General features: G+C 48.4%; 1 protein-coding gene across 2 annotated transcripts in view; it reads left to right on the plus strand.

Moving 5' to 3' along the window:
• The window catches only part of PTPRA (protein tyrosine phosphatase receptor type A), a 101,103-nt gene that overhangs the window by 30,597 nt on the left and 47,194 nt on the right, over positions 1 to 23,312 (plus strand). Inside the window, exon 2 of one of the 2 annotated variants that reach the window (XM_086464564.1) lies at positions 1,527 to 1,598. In XM_086464564.1, the coding sequence (XP_086320690.1) occupies positions 1,527 to 1,598 (72 nt within the window). Of the gene's footprint in view, positions 1 to 1,526; positions 1,599 to 23,312 lie in introns of those variants that run through there. The other variant, XM_086464565.1, reaches the window with a different exon arrangement.

Consider the following 23,312-nt stretch of genomic DNA (forward strand, 5'->3'; position numbering starts at 1 on the left):
AGAAAGGAGGCGCCTCAGCCGTCCTCCAGTTGCCTTAAAAAAGAAATATCAGGAAGGTAACCCAGCTTTCCTCCTCCCTGCCAGATCTGTTTAATCTGCTCTCTCTTTTCTCTTAAAATGGAAGTTGCTGGTTGCTGGTGGTCTGCTCGGGTTAAGCAGCGATTCTGGCAGACTTCAGAGCAGACGTGATCTCCAGGTCTCGTTGCTTTGAAGCTCCTGGTTCTATCACACTCGACTAAATCAGACTTTTTCTTCTCTGTGGAGGTAAAAATCAGCCTCGTGCGCCCATCTGATTGAAGTGCTGAGACTTGCCTAATTGAACAAGTGCTCGAGTCAACACTTGAGTAGGATGAAAAGCAGCGAGGAGATCACCCAGGGATTATGTCTGAGCTCCGCAGCTACTTGGCACCGACAGAACAGATGGCTGGGTCGCATCCTGCCCAAGGCTGGGGAGAAAAGATGTCGATAGGAAAAAAATATTAATTTGGTTAAATATGTTCAACTAAATCTAGAAGTGCCTCAGGTCTCTAATTTCATCCTTTATAGCATCAGCCCAGAGGATGGGATTAGCGAAAGGAGGGGTTGGTGCTGCAAACTCCTGCAAGGAGCTCGCTGCTGCCTCAAAGCTGTAGGTAAAAAAGACTTTGGGAGGGAGGGTAGAGATGGAGAGAGTGGGAGCGACTTGGCTTTGGCAGGTAAAAGTGGGGATCAACTGGGAACAGTCTCGACTTCACGAGTAAACCGTGAGCCCTGGCGGTGAGGCTTCGCGATGGGGTGAGGAACCCCCACCTGAGAGGTGGTGGGGAGGGAGGCCGGTTCGTGCAGAGGGGCGAGAACATCCCTGCAGGTCACCTGAACCTCAGGGGCGAGCTCCAGCCCGTTCCCTTTAGGCTTGCACTTGGTCCTACAGCCATAGTCTGTATCCAGGGAGGTTTGGGCTTAGGGATGTCCGCTGGTACTTGGCCATCAGGAGTCCTGGTGACCACCGTGTGGCTTTCTGGCCACTTCCCTTGGGGGCAGAATGAATGAACATACACAGAACCACGTTTTCAAATGCCCCCAACCGCCTGTGTCGGGGTGAATACACACTTGCAGGAGCCCAAGGCGAATATGGTGCCTTCACTACGATAAAAATTATCTCCTGCTCCGAGCTGTGGACCCTCCTAAACTTTACTTTACCCCAAACCGCAGCGCACGTATCAAGCGAAGCTGCCAGCGCCAGAGTCTCCTTCTCATTTGTAACTGCTGCTGCTGACCTGTGATCGCCTGCTGCTGCCTCTGCCCAGAAGCACTTTTAACCCTGGAAACTCCCACGGTTTGGTCTTCTGTGTTTAAAAGTCGTTTGCTTTTTTTTTTTTCAAGCGTGTCTCTAGCTTGAGCCGTAATGAAAAGCTGCATTTTGCATGTGGGTAAAACGAAGCGGAGTCGCCTCGCTGTCAGCAGTAAAGATACTGTTTTCCAAAGATGTTGCTGAATTTTAACTCACTGGTTTTACAAGCTTTTTTTGTTTGTTTGTTTGTTTGCAGGGGGCACCACTGGAAGAACCTTTATGGGCTCCTAATGACATGCAGGTGGACTATTTACTTATGATAATTAAGGTAGGAAGAAGCGTTGTTAATTTTGGCGCCGTGGCATTTGTCCTCTCCTTGAAATAAAATCACGCTGGCCGGTGGCCAGCCAGTCATCGCTCTATTTTGGGGTTCAGCACACACCGGTGGCAGTATGGAGCAGCACACGGCCAAGGCATCAACTTGTGTTAAAGTGTCCCTTTAAACACAGAGGGAAGGGAAATCTTATTTAAGAACTACCTGGGAACGTAACTAAGTGGAAAAAATCTGACTTCCTCCCCCAAAGGATAATAAGGTCTCTGTTGGTGCGGAGTCGGAAGGGGCATGACTCGTATTTGAGAGCACTCAGCACAGGGATTTTTTTGTTCTGCCGAAACATAGTGGTTGAGTTGGAATTCAGGTTCTAACTTGCCATCTCAAAAAAAAAAAAAAAAAACAACCAACACCTAAAAATATATTTTATTAGTTTATTTTCATCATCTTGAGCTTCTGTGGAAAGCTGGTCTATCTCCAAATGTGGCAAGAGAGGACTCAATTCTTGGATCAATGAAATGCAGGAAAATCCCCGATATTAAAAGCACTAAAGTGTTGGACAAACTTGGAAAAGAAAATACAAATGTGTGTGGAATGAAATGGATTTGTAAGTAGTTTTTATGGTGAGTTAGTATCTGGATCCTTGTCTTGCTGGGTCATTTCTGCCACGGCTGTTGCGCTCAGAAGCACCGTCGGGGTGGTGCAATGGTCGCTGCTGGTCTCTGCCTCCTCTTGCGGTAGGAAAGAGGGTCTTCACCCTAGTCACCATGTCGACTCCTGACATGTGGGGTCGACCTTTCCCTTTGCAGTCGAAAAAACCCAGGAGGGCAGGAGCAGAGAGCAGGCAGTTTGCGCTGCAAAAGCCCTCCGGGCTTTACTTGGGCAAGAGAAGCCTACACCTTTCCAGGCTTCGCTCCACGCACTCTCCAAACATTTCCATTTACGAGCCTTAAAAGGTGGTAGAGCTCCCTCTGAGCTCCCGCCGACGTAACGAACCTCTGCGGTGGGCGAACACCCTAAACACAGCAAAATCGGCTGCTCTGCTGTGGAGCCCAGTGAGGTGTTTGGGGAGACCAAGGTCACAGACAGGATTTTGGATTTATTTGGACTGTAAACGTGTAAGAAAGTTGTCGAGGGTGAACGTGGAGTGCGTTGTATCTATCGTCCTTTAACCCAGGGTGTGCTTGATATCGCAGCCGGGCTTTACCCCCCTTCTTAGCACGGGTGGGGTGAGCGGTTTGGGTGGCGTTTGGTGTCGGTGGGTAGTTTGCTGGCTGAGCCGTTGGAGGGAGAGGGGGAAATTCAAGCTGTAACAAGAGCAAATTCTTTTTAATACAGGTTTACGGTTCTCAAATGTATTTGTACATTTTGTTTGGCTTGCGATAAGATGCACTACTGTGGAATTTGCTTGGAGCAGGGATTTGCATGAATTATTGTTTCTTACAAAATGAACATCTGTGCAAGGCTTCTCCCTGCGCTCCGCGGTACCCGAGCACCCGTTAGGAGAAGGATTTGTGTGCCTGGCTGCAGCGGTCAGCAAAAGCCAAGGGCTTGGGCGAAGGAAAGACGGAGTAATCGATGCCGAAGTCGAGGGGAAGCCTCCTTCTGGGCTGCGCGACGGCGCGCGTGTTTATTTTAGGTGCTGACTTCTTTCCTTCTCCTCCCGGCGCGATTTTTTTTAAAAAGCGACCTCCTCCTGTTGGGAAAAACTTGGGACAATTGTGCTTCTCCTCTTGCAGAGTTCAGGTTTGTCGTTAGGAGGTATAATGCCATCGATCGCAGGAGCTGCGATGGAAATAGTGTGGCCCAAAAATACGTGGAAGAGGGGAGTAAACAATCGTTGTGGATGGTCTCTTGATTCTGCACTTAAAGCGTTTCGTTTGAAGGGTTTCGTGTTCTCGTGGAGAGATCTTTCTGTAAATCGCTAATTAAGCAAATTAGCTACAGTGTCATCAGTCGGTCTACAAAAAGCAAGAAGCTGACGTTTTGAGGAAACCTTCAAGCTGCAGACTCAAATTATCCAATATTTGTAATTACAATGTCTCGTAGGGCTGGGAAGTGCGATGAGAGAATCACTTGAAGTTTGGGTGACTTAAAACCGGGTTTCCTGCAGCAAGGCAAGCTTTTTATTTTACTCAAAATTCTACGTGGATGCTGAACCTGTCATCCTCACTTAAAATTTGACTAAACCTGATGGTGTTAAATAATATGCTTGTAGTTTTTTTCTTTTCTATTGGGTTAAGGGAAACGTGTTGGCATGCTCACCTAAAACACTGTGCGTAATGTATTTATTTTCTCGAAAACTGCCTTTGATAGGGGAAAGAGAGGAGGAGAATTTCTTCTTTTGCTGAGATAAACCCCCAGGACACAGAGCATCGGGTGCAGATGTGAGCAACGAGAGGGGAGGGGCGTGAGTGGTCCCACCATCCGTGGTCCTGGGTGGGGAAGAGCACCCGTGTGTGTTGAAAGCCGCAGCAGCAAGGTGCGTGACGTGACGGAGGCACGGCACCGTGCCGAGCCGTCTGGATTTGAGTACGCGGAACGTCGCCAGATACGCTGATTAATAATTGCCAGCTCTTGCTGATACCGCTCAGGCTGTGTGTGTCGTGGCCCCGGCGGGTTCTCTGGGCGCGTTACGGTTGGGCACGTGGTCAGAGGCAAGTAGGAGCTCACAGCGAGCTACTCAAACGGGTCGAAAACCATCCAGGCGTGGAGGTGGCAGTGACACCGATACCGGTGCAGCGCCGAGTGCCGTGTTTTGTTGGGAGGGTGAGTGCTAGAACCACACGCCTTGTTTCCACAAAGTCCACCCAAAGCCTTTCTCTACCTTCGGACCCTCCGTATCCTTCCCCGTGCCCTTTCCAGCTGCGTTGCCAACATCTTTTGGGAGGTGGGAGCCGAGCCCACGTGGATTTGCAGAAGAGCTTGACACGTGGTTTTGCTTCTCACTGCTTCCAGCAGCGCTGATCGCCGAGCTGATGTTTTCGGCGCTACCCACAGTAACTGAAAGATCTTTCCTGTGAGATAAGAGTCGGTAAATAGCGGTTGGCTCGTTCCCCTGGTATGTGTTCCCGTATTAACTTGAAATTTAATTTTTCATCGGAGTGCTGCTGCTGCCGCTGCATGGCTCTGTCCCCTCCAGCTCTGCCCTCCAGCGGGGAGGCACCGGCTGCTGCAGCGGTCGGACCCTGCACCCTCTCTCTTAAGGGTTGCTCTCCAAAAAAGTGCATTGGTGCCGTAGCTTGATCTTCTCACCGAGTGCGTGTAGTTGTGAGCAAACTGCGGGAGCGGCGAAGAGGAGGTGGTGGGTTGGGACCCCTCTCAGTCTTGCATCGGTTCACCCTGGTGGCTCTTGCATTGGGTGGTGACCAAGCCGAGAAGTGCTTTTTTCCCCCACTTTGCTTTTTCAGTCTTGGTGGAAGCCACCAACAGCTGTAGTCCTTCACAAACCTTTAAGATTGCACTCAAGTTTTGGCATTTGTCAGTGTGGAGGCTGACCCTTGGAGGGCTTTTTGGAAACGCAGAGGTTGCCCTGAGACCAGAAGTCACAAATTACTGGTGCTCCTAAACCCCATAGGCGCTTCTCCCCACCTCTTTGCTATGAAGCTTCAAACTTCTCCATGGAATTTGACGTCACCGATGTGAGCTGACCTGGCCTGCTGCGTGCTGAAAATACCCTGGGATTTGTATGACCCGTTTCACAACCTGTCAGCGCTGAGCACACACCTCCAGCGTTCGGCTGTTGGAGCTGGCTGCGGGCTGGGGATGTGGGGGAGACAACTGCTGAGAGAAACCGCACCGGGCAGCGTGTTGGGACCTGCAGCCCGTACCCGAAGCTGCTGTGTATAAACAAACACATCCACCCTCCGTCTTATTTCTGACAGCTACCTCCCTGAACAGTAATTTAATTATTTTTTTCAGTGGCTCATTCTGCAAGCAGGTTTCCTCTTGCAGGTGTTTAGGAAACTCATTTTTATGCTAATTTGCCGTAGCTACCAGTGCACAGACATCGACTGCTCCTGTGTCCTTCTGAGACGTATGATTGTTCTTGAAGTTCGGTCCTGAAAAAGTGAAACCAGCAACTGGTGTACCTGTCACCCGAATCAGACGGGAAACTGCACCAAGTTGGTGGTTCCCTCAAAAATCCGTTGCCAGCCCGTGTTCTGCAGGGTGTAGCAACCACAGCTTCAGCTTTCAGGAGGGTTGCAGCTGCGGTCTGCAGCCCGAGTTCAGGTTTTTAGTGGTGTTTACTTGCTCAGTTGAAGGGCTTCCTCAACATCACATCGCCACTGAGATTAATTACAGTGAATCGCAGTCACTGCTAATACTGGTGGACCTGAATCTATAGGAACAATTTCTTTTTTTCATGTTGATGGCTTTCAAACATATCTCTGCTTTGATGGTATTTGGTCCCATGGAAGGGTTGAGTTGATCCACATCTCCTTCAATAAAATAAATCCTTCAAATCGGGCAGGTAACATTTTAGGTGATTTAAATGACTATTTTTACAGCTCAAAGTGGATCTTTTTTCTGAGGAAGTGTTGCTTACTGGCTCCAGGCAAACCTGCGTTGCTCTGGTTGATGGATGCTGTGTCATAGATGTGAAGGCAAGTTCCTCGTCGCTGGAGACTTTATCTGCTCCTGATCAGAACAATAAGAGGAGATGACAAGTCAAGGAAGTGACGACATGGAAGGGATGACGTTCGGGCTCCTTTGTCATCGCTGCGATCAGGGAGGTGCCTCTGAAGGATGGCGTGGCATGAGGTCACCTTTGTTTTCAATCAGTGGTGCCAGTTCCTCCTTCTTCAGGGCATCCTTCGTGCTGATGTTAGCTTCCTGTCCCCCCGTTCTCACTGTTTTGGGAGAGTGTGTTAGCAGAGAAGATCCCTGCTAGCTGATGGTGGAAAGCAAACAGAGAAGAGCGGACGAAAGCTCTTCAGCACCCCCAGCTTTGGGTGGCAGTGGCCTCCCTGTAGAACAGGAGGTTTCAATCAGTGTCTGTGCAGAGATATTCAAAACCTTGGGTAGATCTGGGTAAGTCAGACAAAGCAAGGAAATTCAGTCAGACGTGCTTTGGGTTTGTTGGTAAAGGCACGGGTGCAACTGCTTTAGTGACAGTTTTTTCACAGTACCAAAATATAGAGGACACCGAAGCTGGAGTGGCCAGAGGAGAACATCTGGTCCCAGCTGATATAAACCAAAAGCCATGAAATTATGGAATTGCACCCAATAGATTTCTTGCCCCAAGACCTTACTGTGTGCTGTAAGCCACCTCCAGGTTTCAGGGATACAGTCGGTCAGCTGTATGCAGGTCAGCAATGGGATTAGGCAGGTCAGTGGTTAGCAGCACCATTAACTTCTCATATCTCCTTTTCCAGAACTCATTTCTCATGATGTTATTTAAGTGTTTTGTAGTCCAAATCCTTGAAGTTCCCTGCTGAGAGCTAAAACAAATACATCAATCCTATCGGGTCTTTCCAAGAGCAAAGCTTGGAAATCCGCTGTTCTTGGGCTGGCACCGCCGCTGGTATTTTCCTCTCTCCCTTGACCAGTGCCTTTTCTATTGCTGTCTAAATCTTCTGTGGCTTATGCAGTGATTAAAAAGAAAGGAAAAAAAATTACATATGCTACGGGAATTTGGCAAGCGACGCATGGACCTCTCGCAGTTCCAGTCGGTGGTTAGACAGCTTTGTCATCCTTGTATTATACACGTGTATGATCTACTTGCGGTGAGGAACCACTGGTGCTTGGTCAGGGACCTGTTCCCTTTTCACACAGAGTCGTTCTGAGGGCAAGCAGATATTTGTGGTTGTTTTTTGTGGATGTACGTGGGGATAAAGCAGGCTGGAATAACGCATTTTTCTCTGGGAGAGCATTTTTGAGTGCTGTGATGCTTTGCCCGTGATGGTCTAAAGCAGACATGTTTTATGGGCAGTGATATCTGGTAGCAGGTAAACTGCTGCAGTTGGGGAGAGGCAGACAAGCTTTTGATGCGTAAATCCTCCAGTTGTGAGACAAAACGCGTTGTCGGTCTTACAAGCTCAGCCAGTTGCTCTGAGCTTCATCCAAATGTAATAACACTTCGAGTGAGAGGGGCGACAGTTGGTACCTGCAGAGTCGAGGGATGCGCTCGCTGGGGAAGGAGGTAAATTATTTCTTGGGGAACACGGAAGGGTTACCTGGGGACCACGGAGGAGGACAGCTTTAGAGGGAAACTAGCTTTTGGTTGACAGTTGCTCAGTGACAGGGAATTTGACTCCCAAACTTGCTTTTTGAATGAGTTTTATAGATACCCAGCAAGGCTGATGTGTTTGGCAAGACACTGTTCCCTTTCTCGCCCATCCTCTGTGTTACCAGGTGCTTCTGCCCAGCGTATGAGTTGGCTCTGGGGTGGTGCAGGAGGAGGGCGGTGTACTGGGTGAAGGGTACGATATTTGGGGAAATGTAATCCATGGGGTTTTGCTGCTGGAGAGAGCATTTGTGGGGATGGGGGCTGGGTGTGAGCAAACGTTGCAACTTGGCCAGGTTCTGCTTCCGTTTGATGTGATGCGTGTGTGTTGATGAGCATTTCAGCAAGGTCGAGGAGCTCTTTGAAGAGCTGGAGAGAGGGAAAAAGCTCTTTAAAGTAAAAAGCTTCAAATATAGATGGCGTTTATACTACAATAAAGCTGTGTTTTACTTCTGCATGGCTCTTTCCTGTCCCTGCTGCAAGGTACCTTGCTGGTACAGCGTGCTGGCTTGGCTGCACCTCGCTCAGCAGATGTTCTTGGCAACCTCAGGTCTTACCTCGGGCTGAGCTTTGAGGAAGCGTAAGGCCAAACTGCTGTAGTTCTAGAGGAAGTTTGTAGGTTGTAAATTCAACTAGACCTGGTCCTTCAAAAAAAGATTTAAAAAAAAAATAACGTGGACTGCTTCCAGTCTTGTACAGGGGATTGGAGAAGTCAACAAGATCATGTGAGCAAGACCACGCTGCTAAGGAAACCAGTGTCTTTGTTTTTGCAAAAAGCTTTGTACGTGAAACAAACTAGTTTTGAGGATTAAATGCTGCCGTCCGCCCCAAAATGAGTGGCTATTATGGCATCTAGACTTGACATCTGAGCTTCTGAGGTCCAGGTGTGACCAAGCAGGAAGGTCTCTGCAGCTGCAGTCCGTTGGGGTTTAGTTATTGCGTGTGACTGTGCGCAGTGTTCCTCCGTGCAGAGAAGAGTCGAGGGGACAGGAGAGGGAAACGACCCTGGAGATTAGGCAGGAGAAAGGTGACTCGAGTAACTGTTGAAGCTGGGTTGGGTTGTTCAGGAGAGAAGCTGGTCAGGATGGATGTTGCATTGGTGCATTTTAATCTGTGCAAGAAGACTGAGAGGTGGGTGTGGAGGTGCCCGGGAGAAAGATGTGATGGGTGTTGAGTGGGCACTTGCCAGGATGACCGGTGTCTCGCTTCCTTCACTCCAAAGATGAACGCTAAGTTATAGATGTGGTAGGGTGGATGGTGGGACATGATGACCAAGAACCATGTGAGCTTGAAGGACCTGGAGGGAAAGAGTTAAATCTGAGCAAAAAAACCCCGAATTATCTGGGAGGGCTGGAGCTCTGGCCTTCAGTGCTTCCTCAAACTGGGATGTGCAAGTCAGGAGCCCCAGGAATGGCTCCTGCACCTGGGGCTCCTCGTGGAGGGCCGTGTCGGGAGTGGTAGCATCGCCTGGATGTTTTCTTCTCATCTGCATCTTCGGATGAACGTGCAGCAGAGAGGACAGAGATTCTGCTGGTGCGCTCTCCTCCCATGGCTGGAGCAGGTGTCCCCTTAAAGACACCGGTTACAGTCAGAAAACCATTATGGAACTCCAGTTGCAGTGGATCACTGCCTTCAGCTACCGGGGGGCACTAGCCGTGTGTATCAGGCCACCTCGCTGGCTTGTCACCACTTTTGAAAATCCTGCTGTTGAAGGAAGGCAGAGCCCTGGTCCTGCAGCGCCCTGCGGGGGGGGGGCTGGGGCGCCAGAAGACCTCAGCACCCTGGTGCTGCTGGGGCCAGAGCTGTCAGGGGCTCAGGTCTGCTGTGTCAGAGCTCAGGCGCACGTTAACGCGTCAGGAAGGTTTGTCCCCTCAAACGACCAGGCGCAGGAAATGCATTTTCGGCTCTTCAGCTGCCAGCCCAGCCCGTTGGGTTGTGGTGAGGCAGCCGGCGTGGCTCGGGTGCTGTCAGCAGCATTGAAGCCACCCTCAAATGTTACAGTGGGGACTTTAACAGGTATCCACAGGGACAAAAGTAAACTGGGGAGCCCCGTATACCACTGGGTTTGAGCCAGTTGCTCGCTGGAAGGTCAGCTTTGCAGGGGGATGCTGCCACCTTCTCTTGATGGCTCCTTCCCCGGTGACGCTGTTTTCCTTCAGAGGCAAATCTCTTAAGTCCTTTTCCTGAGCACCAGCCAGAGGCTCGATCGAAACCTATTTAATAGCTATTTCTTTATTTTTTTATGTGCTTTGAGTAGGGCCTGAGATGTATCATCTGGAAGACGTTTTAGTGGGATGTTGGATGGCAACCCACTTTCTCCTCTGCATTAACTGCTTTGAAACATCTACTCCCTGCTTCAATTTTAATTGAATAATAAACCTTGACCCTTTAATGAAAAAAGACACTATCTGCTAGTCACTAGTTTTTTCATCCCTCAGGCAGGTGTTTAGGAGTTTTCATTGTTTTTAAAGTGGCTGTTTCGGTGTGTTTTGAATGGCTGTCAGCTTGCTGCAGACGATGATTAATCTTTATCAAGTGCTTAATTGAAAAATGCCGTTTAAGTGATGTTATGCAGATCATCCCCGGGACACTCAGCATCACCTTGGGTCCACATACCGTGCTTTGAGCATCGCTGCTTTATAATCCTAACGAAAGCAGCCCCGTATTTTGAGCATTTGCAGGGGAGAAGCTCTTCCTCAGTGGTTCACAGTCTTGCTTGTGATGGAATTACTTTGTTTTCTTATACAGCAATCGTGATCATTTTAATAAACTTTTCTCCGTCACAGAAGGGAAGAAATGTCATGAGCTGCTTCTCTTCACCATGAGCCAGGCTTTTTTTCCTTTTAAAAATACTATTTCAAACCTGCCCTCTGCCTTTCCGCATCTCCAATTGAATTATTTTATCCATACACCTATTTTTATTAACAGATTGGGAAAGAATCTGTTCTTTCCTAAGGCATCGGTACTTTCTTCGGTCTGAGCTCATCCCAAGTGCAAAATATCTTCTGCACAAGCTAAACAGAAAGCAAAAGTAACCAGCAAAAGCCTTTCTACGGGATGGGAAAACAAACTGACTTCTGGAGAATGGAAATGTGGCGTTAGTGCTGCCTGGCGGTGCGAGCGGTGGGGATGGCTCCATCTGGCTTCGACAGACATCTGCAAAACCCAACGTCAACATGAATTCCCCTTTGCTGTGATTCTGCTTTTAATTAGAAGGTCAGAGCTGTTAAAAAGGGCTCGCTGAAGAGTTTGGGTAGATTTATGCCTAAATGTGGGTGATTATGAGTTCTTTAATTCAGATTCTGAATATGCTTTAAACTGTTCAGTCTTAAACTAACCGGGGTTTTTAACAATTAGGTGCTCCCTTCCATCCAAGGGAGCGTCATTCGTTCTGGTGACAGCAGAACAGATCTTTTAGGTGTTCAAAACAGACTGTTAGTACTAATTTTGTGTGTGAGGGCGATGGGGGGCGATGGTCACTGGCCGCAAGAAACAAGGTCACCAGCTTTGCCTGTCTTCAGGGTACCAGGGTCACGCACGGCATGGGGCAGGGTGGTAACTGGGAAGTGCAAGGCTCACAGCAAGACAACTTTCAGACCCTTTCGGCTGTTGGTTTGCCCTGCTCTTTGTTCTTGGGAGCAAAATAGGGAAGAATTTTCTGTTACACAGGGGGTTTTTTAACATCTGTTTGGAGGGTTTCATACCACAAGGTTTTGGGTTTGTTTTTCCAGTGATGCTTAACATCTGTATTTGGTAAAATATGCTACTTTTTAAGCATTTGTGTTGGTGACTTTTATTTTGCAACTGATCCAGTTTTGATGCGAACTGTTTCTGGGGAGGAGCAAACTTACCTTTTCTCACCAGCCTACATGGTGCGATAATACTGTGTGGAGTTTTGGGCCCCTCCCTGCAAGAAGGACATGGAGGGGCTGGAGCGTGTCCAGAGAAGGGCAACGAAGCTGGTGAGGGGTCTGGAGAACAGGTCTGTGAGGAGCGGCTGAGGGAACTGGGGGTGTTCAGTCTGGAGAAGAGGAGGCTGAGGGGAGACCTCATCGCTCTCTGCAACTGCCTGACAGGAGGTTGTGGTGAGGTGGGGGTCGGTCTCTTCTCCCAAGGAACAAGTGATGGGACAAGAGGTGATGGCCTCAAGTTGCACCAGGGCAGGTTTAGATTGGATATTAGGAAAAATTTCTTCACCAAAAGGGTTGTCAAGCATTGGAACAGGCTGCCCAGGGACGTGGTGGAGTCACCATCCCTGGAGGTATCTAAAAGACGTGTAGGTGTGTCACTTGTGGACATGGTTCAGTGGGCACGGTGGTGTCAGGTCAACGGTTGGACTCGATGATCTCAGAGGTTTATTCCAACCTAATGACTCTGTGATTCTATGGTGTTTAGTCTGACTGGAGCACGTGGCTGCTGTGATACAGCGAACAGCACTCTGTCTTCAACAAATTCTTCCCTGTGTGACTTCAGTAGTTAAAGCTGGTTGAAGAGCTTGGCTCGAATCACCTGCCCAAGGACTGCCGTGCTGTGAGTTAAAAGTTTGTGTTTAAAGGTGCTGCTTCTGTTTTGGAAGGGAAGTACGCATCGTCGGGGAAGTGTTTCTTCCCACTGGCTGCACACTCATCCCAGAGCACCCGTTCCAGAGGGACATCTTAACGAAATAACCCACCAGGGGCACAAAGCAGCCACCCCTGATAGTGGGACCAAGCTGGATGCTCCCCAAAAGCAGTGAGCAAGGTATTGTGTAGCAGAGGCTGGATGCCATCGAGAGGTTAGTGACTTACCAGATGGAGTTTGAAGAATGTTGCTGGCTAAACAAAGTCTGATGTGCTACTGGACAGTAACTTCCATCTTGTACAGCAAAACATTGGGTGCTCTGTCTTGTCAGTCAAAAAATCCCAGGGATTTTTTTTTTGTTTGTTTGATTTAAATACGTTGGGATGCAATGAGGACCCTGCTGGCAGTTAATTAACCTGTTAGACACGTGAGGGTGTGTGGATGCAGCTGGTATGACCAGGAAAGCGCCAAACACGCAGCCGTTCCCCCTGCATCCAGGGACGTGCTCTTGAACCAAGCAGGAGTTAGTAAGGTGGTGAAGAGTGAAGCAACTTCTCCCCTAAAAATTAACGTAATAGGAGGGGGGATGTATGCAGGGGCAGTTACGTTTCCATCACTGTCATCTCCTTCCCCGCATGGATCAAGATGAGGCAAGGGGAACAGACAGAAAACGGGAGGGGTGGTTGGGTGACCCGATCTGAAAGCCACCATCTCCACCAGCTGATGATCTTGATGATCCTGCTCCTCTGATCTCGTACACACCGTCTTTAGGAGTATTTCTAGAGGGATTTACGAAGCTGCGGAAGTGTTTTAAGTGCTCAGAAGTATTTGGATATCCCAGTAAGTATTTATCTGCAATTAAGGCTCTTGTAAAAACATTGTGAAACATGAGCCACCATCCAAGTCCTGCTTCCCTTTCTGTCAAGCTGGCAAATACCAGGCTTTGATCGTCTCTTGTCCCTATGGATTAGAGCCATCTCCTTTTTTCTTTGCACAGAGGTACCCACAAAAGCGTCTGGGGCTGTGCACGGGCTGTCGCAGCCCCGAACGAGCAGCAGCAGGGCCCGTCTCTGCAATTTTCAGGCTCACCAGTGCTTTTGGTGAGATGGTCCCAGCTTCGGTACTTCAAAGAAAGGTGTCAGGAATGCAAAAATGAGCAATTAAGGATTCATCTGCTTGTGGGGATGGGTATGTGCCTCCCCCCTCCTGATTGCGCTGTAAATTAGTGGTTGACTTGAGGCCTGTAGTGCAGCTATTTATACCTCGAAGGTTTGAATTATAGCTGTGTAGATTATATCATCCCTTTGTTTAATCCTTTTTGCCTTTCTCCTGTCACGCTTTTGACCTCAGTGATTTTCAAAGCGGTGAGATTCGCTTCCTATGGTTTTCTTGTGATGGTATTTGTATCCAGGAAAGGGGAGGAGAATTTCGATGGCTTTTTCTGTACCGTTTTATTTTCTCTAACCTTCTCCCTTACTCATTTCCTCGTTTGACAACCCGGTCCTTTTGTTTAACCTTTTCAGAGGTTTTCACATCACAACCTTCATAGCCTTTCTAAGGCTTTTTCTCTTCTAGGGCTTCAAAACGATGTGTGCAAGGCTAGGGAGAGCCTGGGTGAATATTGCACCTTATGGGCTTGAACCCTTCCCGAAAAGCTTCGGAAAGGAGAGCTGTGGCCCTGCACCTGCCTGCTTGTTGGACCTATGCCTCTCCTTCATTCCCCCCCCCCGCCACCAAGGAACAAGCGATGCGAGGGAGGATATTGTTGCTATTGGATTTATTGGCTGTGATTTTGCAAATAAATGGTTTATAATCACTTCCTTGCTGCGCCTCGCAGCCAAGAAAGGGAGACGTGCAGCGAAGGGAGGGCAAGCTGGCTGCTTGTGCTCCGGCTTTCCCTTCGGATATGCATTTCCTATTTCCAAGACTGCTTTCTTTTAGACTTCTAATGAGTGTGAAAGCGTTCAGAATACATATTTATTCTTATAGCTCTCTATAAGTTGCATTTTAAACAAAAAAAAAAAAACAAATTGGCCCCGGGCCAGTGACTGCAGTGGTTCCTGGCTCTTTGCTCCGTCGCTGCAATTTGGATGTTCCCGTATTTCCCGTCCAGGAGAAGCCGTCAGAAAAATAAAGGGCACAGGAGATGTGGACAGGCTGGAAGTCAGCTGAATGTTTTTAGATATTAGACCATGCTGTAGGAGGGTGAGAAATAAACTTTGCTGCTAATGCGAGCGGATAGTCCCTCTGCAGTGCGAGCTTCCCTCCCGCCTCCCTCGGCGGGGGTTCCTACCTGGAGCAGCCCTCCCACCAAAAACGTTCCCTTTGGCTTTCAGAGCCTTGTATAGCAAGGCAGGTTTATTTGGCGAAGCACGAAAAGGACTTAAACACATGGTTAAATGTTTTGAACAAAAAGAAGTGGAGATAGCCAGCCAGCAAAACTCCTGAACATGAGCGTAGACCTTTGGAACTTGAAGTTGAGCTGAGCTGGACACCAGCTGCAATGGTCACGGAGGCAGCAGGAACACTGGTGTGGTGGGAACAGCCCTTAATTGCTTGTAATGTGGCCGGGCTGAATGCCTAACCTCTAAAAGAGGGGCCGTTGCCCTTTGACATCCCAATGTTAGCACGTCAAACCAAGTCAAGTCGTGTAGGTAAACCCAAGAGGACAATTCCAACCGTTTGCCGTCATCTTTGTAGCTTCTTTTTTTTTTTATATATATTCTGTCCAGACTTACCTGGAAATGCAGAACTTGCATTTAAGTCAAAGTTGATGATGAAGAGAAACTTTAAAAGTGGAGGCTGAGAAATTGTCATGTATTAATCGTCATTTGCTTCCCTTTCACGTTGGTTGGACAACTCAGAGGCAGGACCCTGAAGTGGCAGGAGGGCTCTTAGATCGATTAGGTCATTATTTGTTAAAGTGTGAGGGTTTCCGTTACGATTGAGCCCCAAAATAACCATCTTTTTGACTAAATTAGAGTAGCTATTACCAACAGCAAGCCAACAGACGGGTAGATCTGGGTGTAAAATTCTATATTGAAAAATGCTGGGGAAAGGTGCTTGGCAGAGTGGAGTTGAGTTTTCCAGTCAAGGCTCTCTTTAGGATGTTTTCAGTCGAAGCCATTGCGTTTGTGACGCTCGTTACCAGCATATGCTGTAACCCCCAGCCTGATGGATATTTGGGGGTTCATTTGTCTCTGGCAGCTGCTGCAATTTTTGTGGAAAAGTAATATTTTATTGGAGCAGCATTGAAGACCTTGGTCCTGCCTTTTCCAAGCTGCTGCCTGCAATTTGGCCAGAAGTCAGCCTTTCTCTTCCTTGGTATGTGTGTGAGGTGGAAGCTGTTGCCCGCTGCGGAAAAGCCAGTCGTTGAATAAACCCAGATCCAGCGTCTGAAATGGAGTTAGGAATATTCATCAGGCAAAGCCGGTATCGTAACCTGCATTTTCATACGCCTGGGGAGTGTTGCAAGCAATTAGACTGGTCTGATGAGATGGGTCCCTCTCCTTTCTCCCCTTATCCCACCCTTTCTCACTTTTTTCTCTGCCTTCCTTCCCTCCTCCCCAAAAAGAAGAGGGGGGGGGGGAGCAAAGTAACTTGTATGGATAGAGGGGAGGTGTAATTATGAGCAGTGGGACCAATTTAGAAATGGAAGATTTCAGAAAGCCTCAGACTTCCTTTGACATGTTGAGTTTTTTCATGGAAGATAAAAGGAAAATAAACTAATTTATTCCTGAAGTGTAATTCCTTTTTGGTATTAATCTGTTTAATTAGTGTAGTTCATAAATGCACATATGCAGGGGGGAGGGGGGGAACTGCAAATTGAAATGAAGACATTTTCAAAAGGAAAGTCTCGATAGGAAAGGCTTCTTGGCAGTGAGATGTTTTAGGCTGCGGGGAGAAACAGTATCCCAAGAGAAGAGGTGGAAACTCCATCGCTTTGGACTTTTATAAGTGAGACTGGATGGAGTAATTTGGGAAGTTTCTTGTAGGGAGCAGTCTTTTGCTGCGTGGTGGGTAGGACAAGATGATCTAATCGATCTCTTCCCTGTCCAGTTCATGTGGTTTTCATTTCCTTCTGCTGAGAGGTGGGGATGGGAGGTGGACTGGTGAGGAGTCTGGTGTTACTAGGGATTGGTCATTTGTACAGGGTTAATGTTTTTCTGGGCGGTGATTCTGCTACTCAAAAACATTTTGCATTCAAGAGGACTTTTTAGCCCCTACTCTGGCTATTTCTAGATGTAGAAGGGTGTAACCACCGTAGCAATGATTGCTCTTCAGCTTTCCCGAAGCTGCAGCTGAGGCATCTCCCAAAACTGTCTTGTGTCAGTAGGGTGTCAGCTCCGGAGCTTAATAACTGAACACTGTTTCACTGAGATGTGAGTAGCTTTTTCTTTGCTTTCCCCCCACAAGAAATCCTGTTTCCTATTTGCTCCATGGTGCAGAGCTCTGAGAACGGGTAAGTGATTCAGATCGTAGCTGGCCGTGAACATTTTGTTCGCCCTCTCTTCTAACCTTGGTCATCATGCAGGTTGGTATTGAAGAAACCTTTTGACGCATGTTAGGATTTGACCTGCTCGTAACGCTAAATTGTGTGGCTAAGGGCTCTTGATGTGTTGGGGCTGAATCATGGCTTGAAGGTCGCAAGTGATCTACCACCAGCCTTACTTATCTACCAAGGTGGTTGCTCTTTCTGTTGATGGGCAGAAAAGCAAGAATATGTGACTTGGTATGAGTTTCCGAGGAGGAATGGAGAGATCTGAGGATAATTTCTTACCTAGGAAGGGTGGCTTTGTGGCCAAGCTAGAAATGTCGTGATGGAGGAAACGGTTGTAGGGCCTGGGAGGAGGGAAAAGGTGAGAGAGTGGACTGTGCAGAGTGTTTAGCGAGAAGGTGGACTACGATTTGGTCTAGTGCTAAATGTGAAGGTTGTTCTTGGGACAGAGATGGTTGCAGCAGGGAAGGTGAGGACTGTAGAGCGTTGGATAAAGGAACAACTTTAGCTTGGGTCCGCGGTGTGGTCGGGCAGTAGGGTGCTGGGTTTGGGCGTTCAACCTAAGCCCAGCAGAGCTCGTGTGGGAAACCTGTACAAGGAAACGTTTCATCCCCAGCAGAAGAAAGGTCACTCATTACCTCTCTGAAGAGTATCAGTGACTCTCTGCGGTTGCTGACTTGATGGTTGTATTTATTCTTGAAACATCGGTCCATGTAAACACAGTTTACACGTGTCTGGTTTTGTGGCCGTGTGAACTATCATGTTCATCTTTATTTGGTTCCGTGCTCCTATTTCCACATTTCAAGTGCCAGAAATTGAAGCCCAGGTAGTGGGCATGGACCAGGACGTCTCTGCTGTCCTCTCCTAAGCAAAAGCCTGCAGAGCCCTCCCCTGGATCCATGCTTGGGAGCAGGATGCGCTCAGAGCACGTCCATCCCCTCACACCAGTGCAAGGTCCGGTTTCTGATGGATTTTTTTATTCCCATGGAAGAGGAGCTTGCTTTTCAGGAGAAGTCCATTCTCCTTGACAGCGATTTTATCCCCCTGAAAATTATAATTCCTTCTGAATTCTCCCGGTTGCAAGGGGCAGCAGAAGTTGGATGCTACATAATCTCCGATCCCCTGCCAGTTTTGCATCCCTCCTCTCAGCAGTGATTTGTAAATATTACTTTCCCCCAGTATTTTAAAGGACATTTTCATCTTCCCTGGCAGAAGGAGGAGTATTTTTCTGAGACTACTGTTGTACCAAATTTTGCTCCTTGTTTAAGATTCGTATTAAAAATAATGGAAACACAACTTTGGTGTTTTCCTCTTAAATCACTGTCCAGGACCTGCAGCTTTGCTACCACTTGAGACCCCAAATATGAATATAACTGAAGATCACGTGGAAATCAACCCATCCGTTTTCTGCTCTCCTGTGTGAAGAGCAAAGGTGTACAACGGGAAAACCATTGGCAAATATGCTGGAATGTAAAACTTGGCAGAAAATAATGACGCAGTTGTGGGCCGCTCTCACACGGATCGCTTGGGCAAGGCAGTGTGATTTTGGTGTGTTGCTTCAATTTAGCTATTTTTTAGGAGCATAATGGTAGTTTCATGAAAGTTATTTTGGTTAGTATCAAAGCTGCAACACAATAAAGATAGGGATTTTTTTTTCCTGATAACAGTTTTGATCAAGGTTTCCTTTCATCCTGCAGCTTTAAAATAATTGGCCTGCCTGCTCTTTGCTTTTATTGTACTCAGGATATTATAAACTTAGATTGTTTTGTAAACCGCTAATTTTAGACACATCTTGATGCTTATTGTTCCCTTCATTGCGCTTTTTTTAATACCGTGGCAGAACCTCTGCAGAGAAGCGGAAATCATCTGTGTCCTGAGACTTTTATGTCTAGACTGGATGAAGGGCAAGAAAACGCAGCCGGAGCGATCACCCACCAGCCTTTTTCAAAGGCACTTTGCTTTCCTAATCTAAAATTCACAACTAATTCCCTTTGCCATAATATTGGGTAGTGGAAATCGGACCAAAATCATGAATGTAGCTATATCGAATGAGTGTGAAATCAGAAGCAGCTTTCCAAATCAGTAGGTCTATATAATAGCCCACACGGGCATTACAGATACAATTGAGTTGCTAAGACAGGGCTTTCCAATACTGCCTTGTATAGCCTCGTATCGTCTAATTATTCCGCTTCAGTGTAAGTTAACAATGGAGAGAAGATAAAAGCTTGGCAGCCCGTTTGCTTAGAGGGGTCAATTTATCCCAGCTCTTTGTAGGGCAGTGTAATTTTAGGCTTTTACACGGCGGATAATGCCACCCCCTCCACAGGAACACTCGCTGCAGCCCTTCCGTAAATAGGTCAGGAGAGGACAGCGTGTCGTGCGGCGTGGAGAGCGATGCCAGAAGCCTACCTTGCTTAATGGGAATTATTTTTTCTCGAAGAAAATAATGGTTTTGTCCTTATTCACCCAGTTTGTGAAAAACACAACTGGGTCAGTTGGACAACGGCTCGTGCCAGCAGCGTGTTTCGGTGTGCTGCATTTGGGATAGGAAAGTTCACGGAGCCTGGGATTACCGCTCTCTTCAGCAGCAGCAAGGAGTGATGTCTTTTTTTCCCCCCAAGGGGAACTTCTTCTGAAATAATATATAGCAGGTGTTTCACCTTTCTGAACATTATTCCGATAATACTGGGCTTGTTTGGTGTGGATTATGAACCAGTCGCGGGGCTATTTATCAGCTTCTGGGTGACCTTAGATCTCGTCTTAATCCCCACGAAATCCAAAAGGAAGGATCTCCGTTTTCTTTGTCAACTTCTGCGTTTTCCGATACTGCGACAAACTGCAGCAGTTGGGCATGGCCAAGGGTTTGGCAACAGTGGCAAAAGACGCAACAATAATAGGGTGAAGTTCCTCGTTCCTCCTCTTCCCACCGACAGGCTACTAATTACTTGAGGAGGAAACAGGAGGGCTCTGGAAGGCAGAGCGCTGGCAATGAGATGCCAAGGTAAATATAGGCTGGGCCCTGCCTTTAACCGACTCGAGGCCATCGTGGTGACACAAGGAGTCCTGCTTGAGAATAGCTGGGATGATACAGCCTGAGGTTAACAGACAGCCTTGAACATCGGCGAGCCAGCAATGCAAAACCCTGGGAGCATTCTTCTCTCCCTCGGTATACGAGCAAGCAGCAGGTTGGGACCTGTCCTCCCAGAGCTGCTGGAGAACGCGTAAGATCAGAGCACTATAAAAGATCCATTAAAAAAAAAAAAAAATATCCAGTTCTGTCTGCCTTAACGTGGATTTTGCTCCAAAACCCACCTCGGAGATAGATGGACTTGGCGGTGAGGGTAAGACGTTGCACTGGAAATCTTTGCTGCTTCTTCTACCCAAACCACAGACGTTGCTGGTGGGCAAGGGCTAGCCAGATGCCGGAGATGCTTTTCATTTTGCAGTCGTGCTGGAAGGAAGGAAGAAAGGCCACTTCTATTAGTCCGTTTTGCAGGAATGCTGGGGCTCGACTCAGCGAGGGCTTAACTCCTCGTTGTGGTTGCTTCGCTTCCCGAGGAGAGCTTCTTTCATCTAGTGCAACCAAAGGACTTCCAGGGTAAGGCTGTAAATCAAATTTCCCTCTTCCAGTAAAACATGAGGGTCATTTGAGGATGTCTCAGTGCGGAGACACTTAAGTAGAAGCAGAAGGAGGAGCTCGCCCTTTTATTTTGTCGCCCAGTTCTTTCATCGATCCAAACGTAGGTGGTTTTTTCCTCTCCTTCTCAGCATCTTCTGCGCTGGCGCTCAGGTTACGTGGCCACAGGCTCCAGCACAAAGGAGCAACCCCTCAATTTGCTCAGCCCCCGCACCTATTAACACGTCTCTTTGCTGACACCTCTCCGGTTTCGCATCAGACGGTCACCGCTCCCGCCCAGGAGCCTCCTTTGATCTTTGCGCTGGTTTCCTCTATAAAAGTGGGTGGAAAGAGACTGAACGGCAGCTCCCTTGGGCTGGGAGAGGGAAGGTGGGTATGCAGCAAGACACACAGAAAAGTGGAAACAGTAGCTGGCTCCCTGAAGCCAAAGCTTCTGTGCAGCGTGGAAGGATGTAGAGGATGGTGAAGACCAAAGGGACGCCTCACTGTCCTTGGCTGCCCAGCTTGTCACCTGCCTCTAGGCTGGCTCCCCGTCATGGCGAGCGAGCAGATGCTGTAGGTGTGGTTCGGGGAATACTTTGCTCCAGGGACCCACTCGGTGTGACCAAGAGGTGCCAGATTTCCCTTCTCCTGCCCCGCCGAGCGCTCTGGTTGCTGCAGGGCTTGTGCCTTTACATGGCCCCATGTGCTCCTGTGCTTGTGTGACTCGTCCTTTTACCCACCAAGCTGCTAAACCCCCAATTTTGGTGTGCTGCATCGCAGCTCGTGTAATATCTCAGGTCTTTTGAAATGGAAAAGAGGCAAAAAATGCCCCGCAGGAAGGTGCTGTTGGGCCATGAGGACGTCATGGGACCCAGGGACAAGCCAGGCACGGTGCTGGGCAGCAGGGACAGAGTCTTCTCCAGGTGGGCTGATCCTGAGCAGTGGGGTTGCCTCAAGGGGCTGGGGATCACTCCCTGGTGGACACCTTTGTTGGGTAGATATAGCTAGCAGGACCTTTTGACAAGCTGGTTAATGTTTTTGTAGCTGAGTGTGCTACCTGTAACAGAAGAGAGTGATGATTTGACTTACCTTCTCTACTTGGATTGCAAGCGCTGATGATCGCTCATCAGAGAGATCCAAAATAGCTGGAAATGGTGCCTAAACTCACCCCCAGCCTTGGAGCTAACTTCTGCTGCTTGATGTTGGAGCCAGCGGGAGTCATCTCGGAGAGGCAAATGCTGCTGTCGCTTGTTTTTACTTTATAGCTGCTGCTGCTGCTCTCATACAGAGATCTGCAGGGGAAGGAGAGCGAGGCGGAAGGCAGCTGTGCGACCCTCCGATGGGATGGAGTAAACCAGATGCAGGAACGTTCCCATCTTTTCACAGAATGCCAACAGAGCGGTTAACACCATGAGGACGCTTGTGGCTTTGTGGGATTTCTTTGCTGCTTTCTCAGAGAGTTTGCTGCTGGTGAGATTAATCAGCCGTAGCTCGAAAAATGAAATTATCTCAGACCAGCAAGCCGTATCTTCTCGAGTGGCTCCATCTGTTTGCTCCACACCTTACTGGCACAACTAAAGCCTTTGGGGTCTTCTCTGGAGGTGACCTTTCTGTCTTCAGCCTTCCTACTGACCTTCCCGATGAGGAATCCAGCATTCCAAGGCTGAGCGCGTCCTTGGTTGGCAGGAAAGGTGCAGTTGGGTTCGAGTCCTTTTGGCACTGTGTTTGATGTGGTTTAAGGATGACTGTTGATCCCAGAGCTGGCTGCACAGGTACCTGTCCCAGAAAGCTTCCTGAGGGTGAGACCATCCACCTGGTCCTCAAACTCGAGATCCCAAGTTGGGTGCTTCCCTGCAACGGTGAGGCAGGAGGAGGAGATGCCAACTGCACGCTGTGTTTCTGGTAGCTCCTCTCTGGCTTAATAGGAAAATGCTGACCGCAGAAAATGTGCCATTTTTTTTTTCTCTGCATTTTCCTGAAATCTGTTGAACCGCTTCGCCTGTAGAGGGAGAAGAGGAGGGGTGATATGGGGGATGGGGAGGAAGAAATAATGGTGTCTCTGTTCAATGAAACTCCCACTAACAGACCATTTGTGTTGTTTTTTCCCCCTCCAAACACGTAGATCTGATCTGAAAATCCAGGGCTTAAAAGCACAGATGTTTAGTCTGACACACAAACATGGCATCTTTCCAGCAAGTGAAACAGCTTTGCTGCTGGTGAGTTCAGAGGAGCTAATCTGAGATGAGAGGAGTTAAAGCTGCTCAGCAAAAGCTGCATCCTTGAACCGGGTCACCCTCCAGGTGAAGGGGTCTTTCCCTTTGTACTAAAGCAGCTTTCAGAGATGTTACTGCTTCTTCTGTCCCTCCGAGTGTCCTCTGGGGCAGGGGGAAAAGCAGAGGTGGGGTTGTAAACCCGTCAATGACAGTGGCGCCGCGTTGGATCTCGTGAGATGGTTTTTGTGGGTCTTATCTCCACGCCGAAATAGGTCAGGGGGAAGGTGGTATTGGATTAATTCTGTCTATGCATAAATCTGATCGTCAGGGACGTGTTGGGGTGCAAGCGGGGATGGCTAGCCATTTATTTCTAACTCATTAATTTTAATTCCAGTCCACACCAGCAAGGATTACAAGTCACCCCACTGTTCCTTGCTTGACTCTTAATAAGGATCTCGGCGTCTGCCATTTGTAACTGGTTCCTCCAGCTGGTTTAAGAGCATCCCACACCTGAAATGCCCTTCTGCTGCTAAGAAAGGCCACCTGGAAAGAGCAAGGGCTGCCCCACTTTTGCCCGCGCTTTCCCTTGCTG

This window comes from Leptosomus discolor, chromosome 4, assembly GCF_034619465.1.
Source record: "Leptosomus discolor isolate bLepDis1 chromosome 4, bLepDis1.hap2, whole genome shotgun sequence".
NCBI classification, from domain to species: domain Eukaryota; kingdom Metazoa; phylum Chordata; class Aves; order Leptosomiformes; family Leptosomidae; genus Leptosomus; species Leptosomus discolor.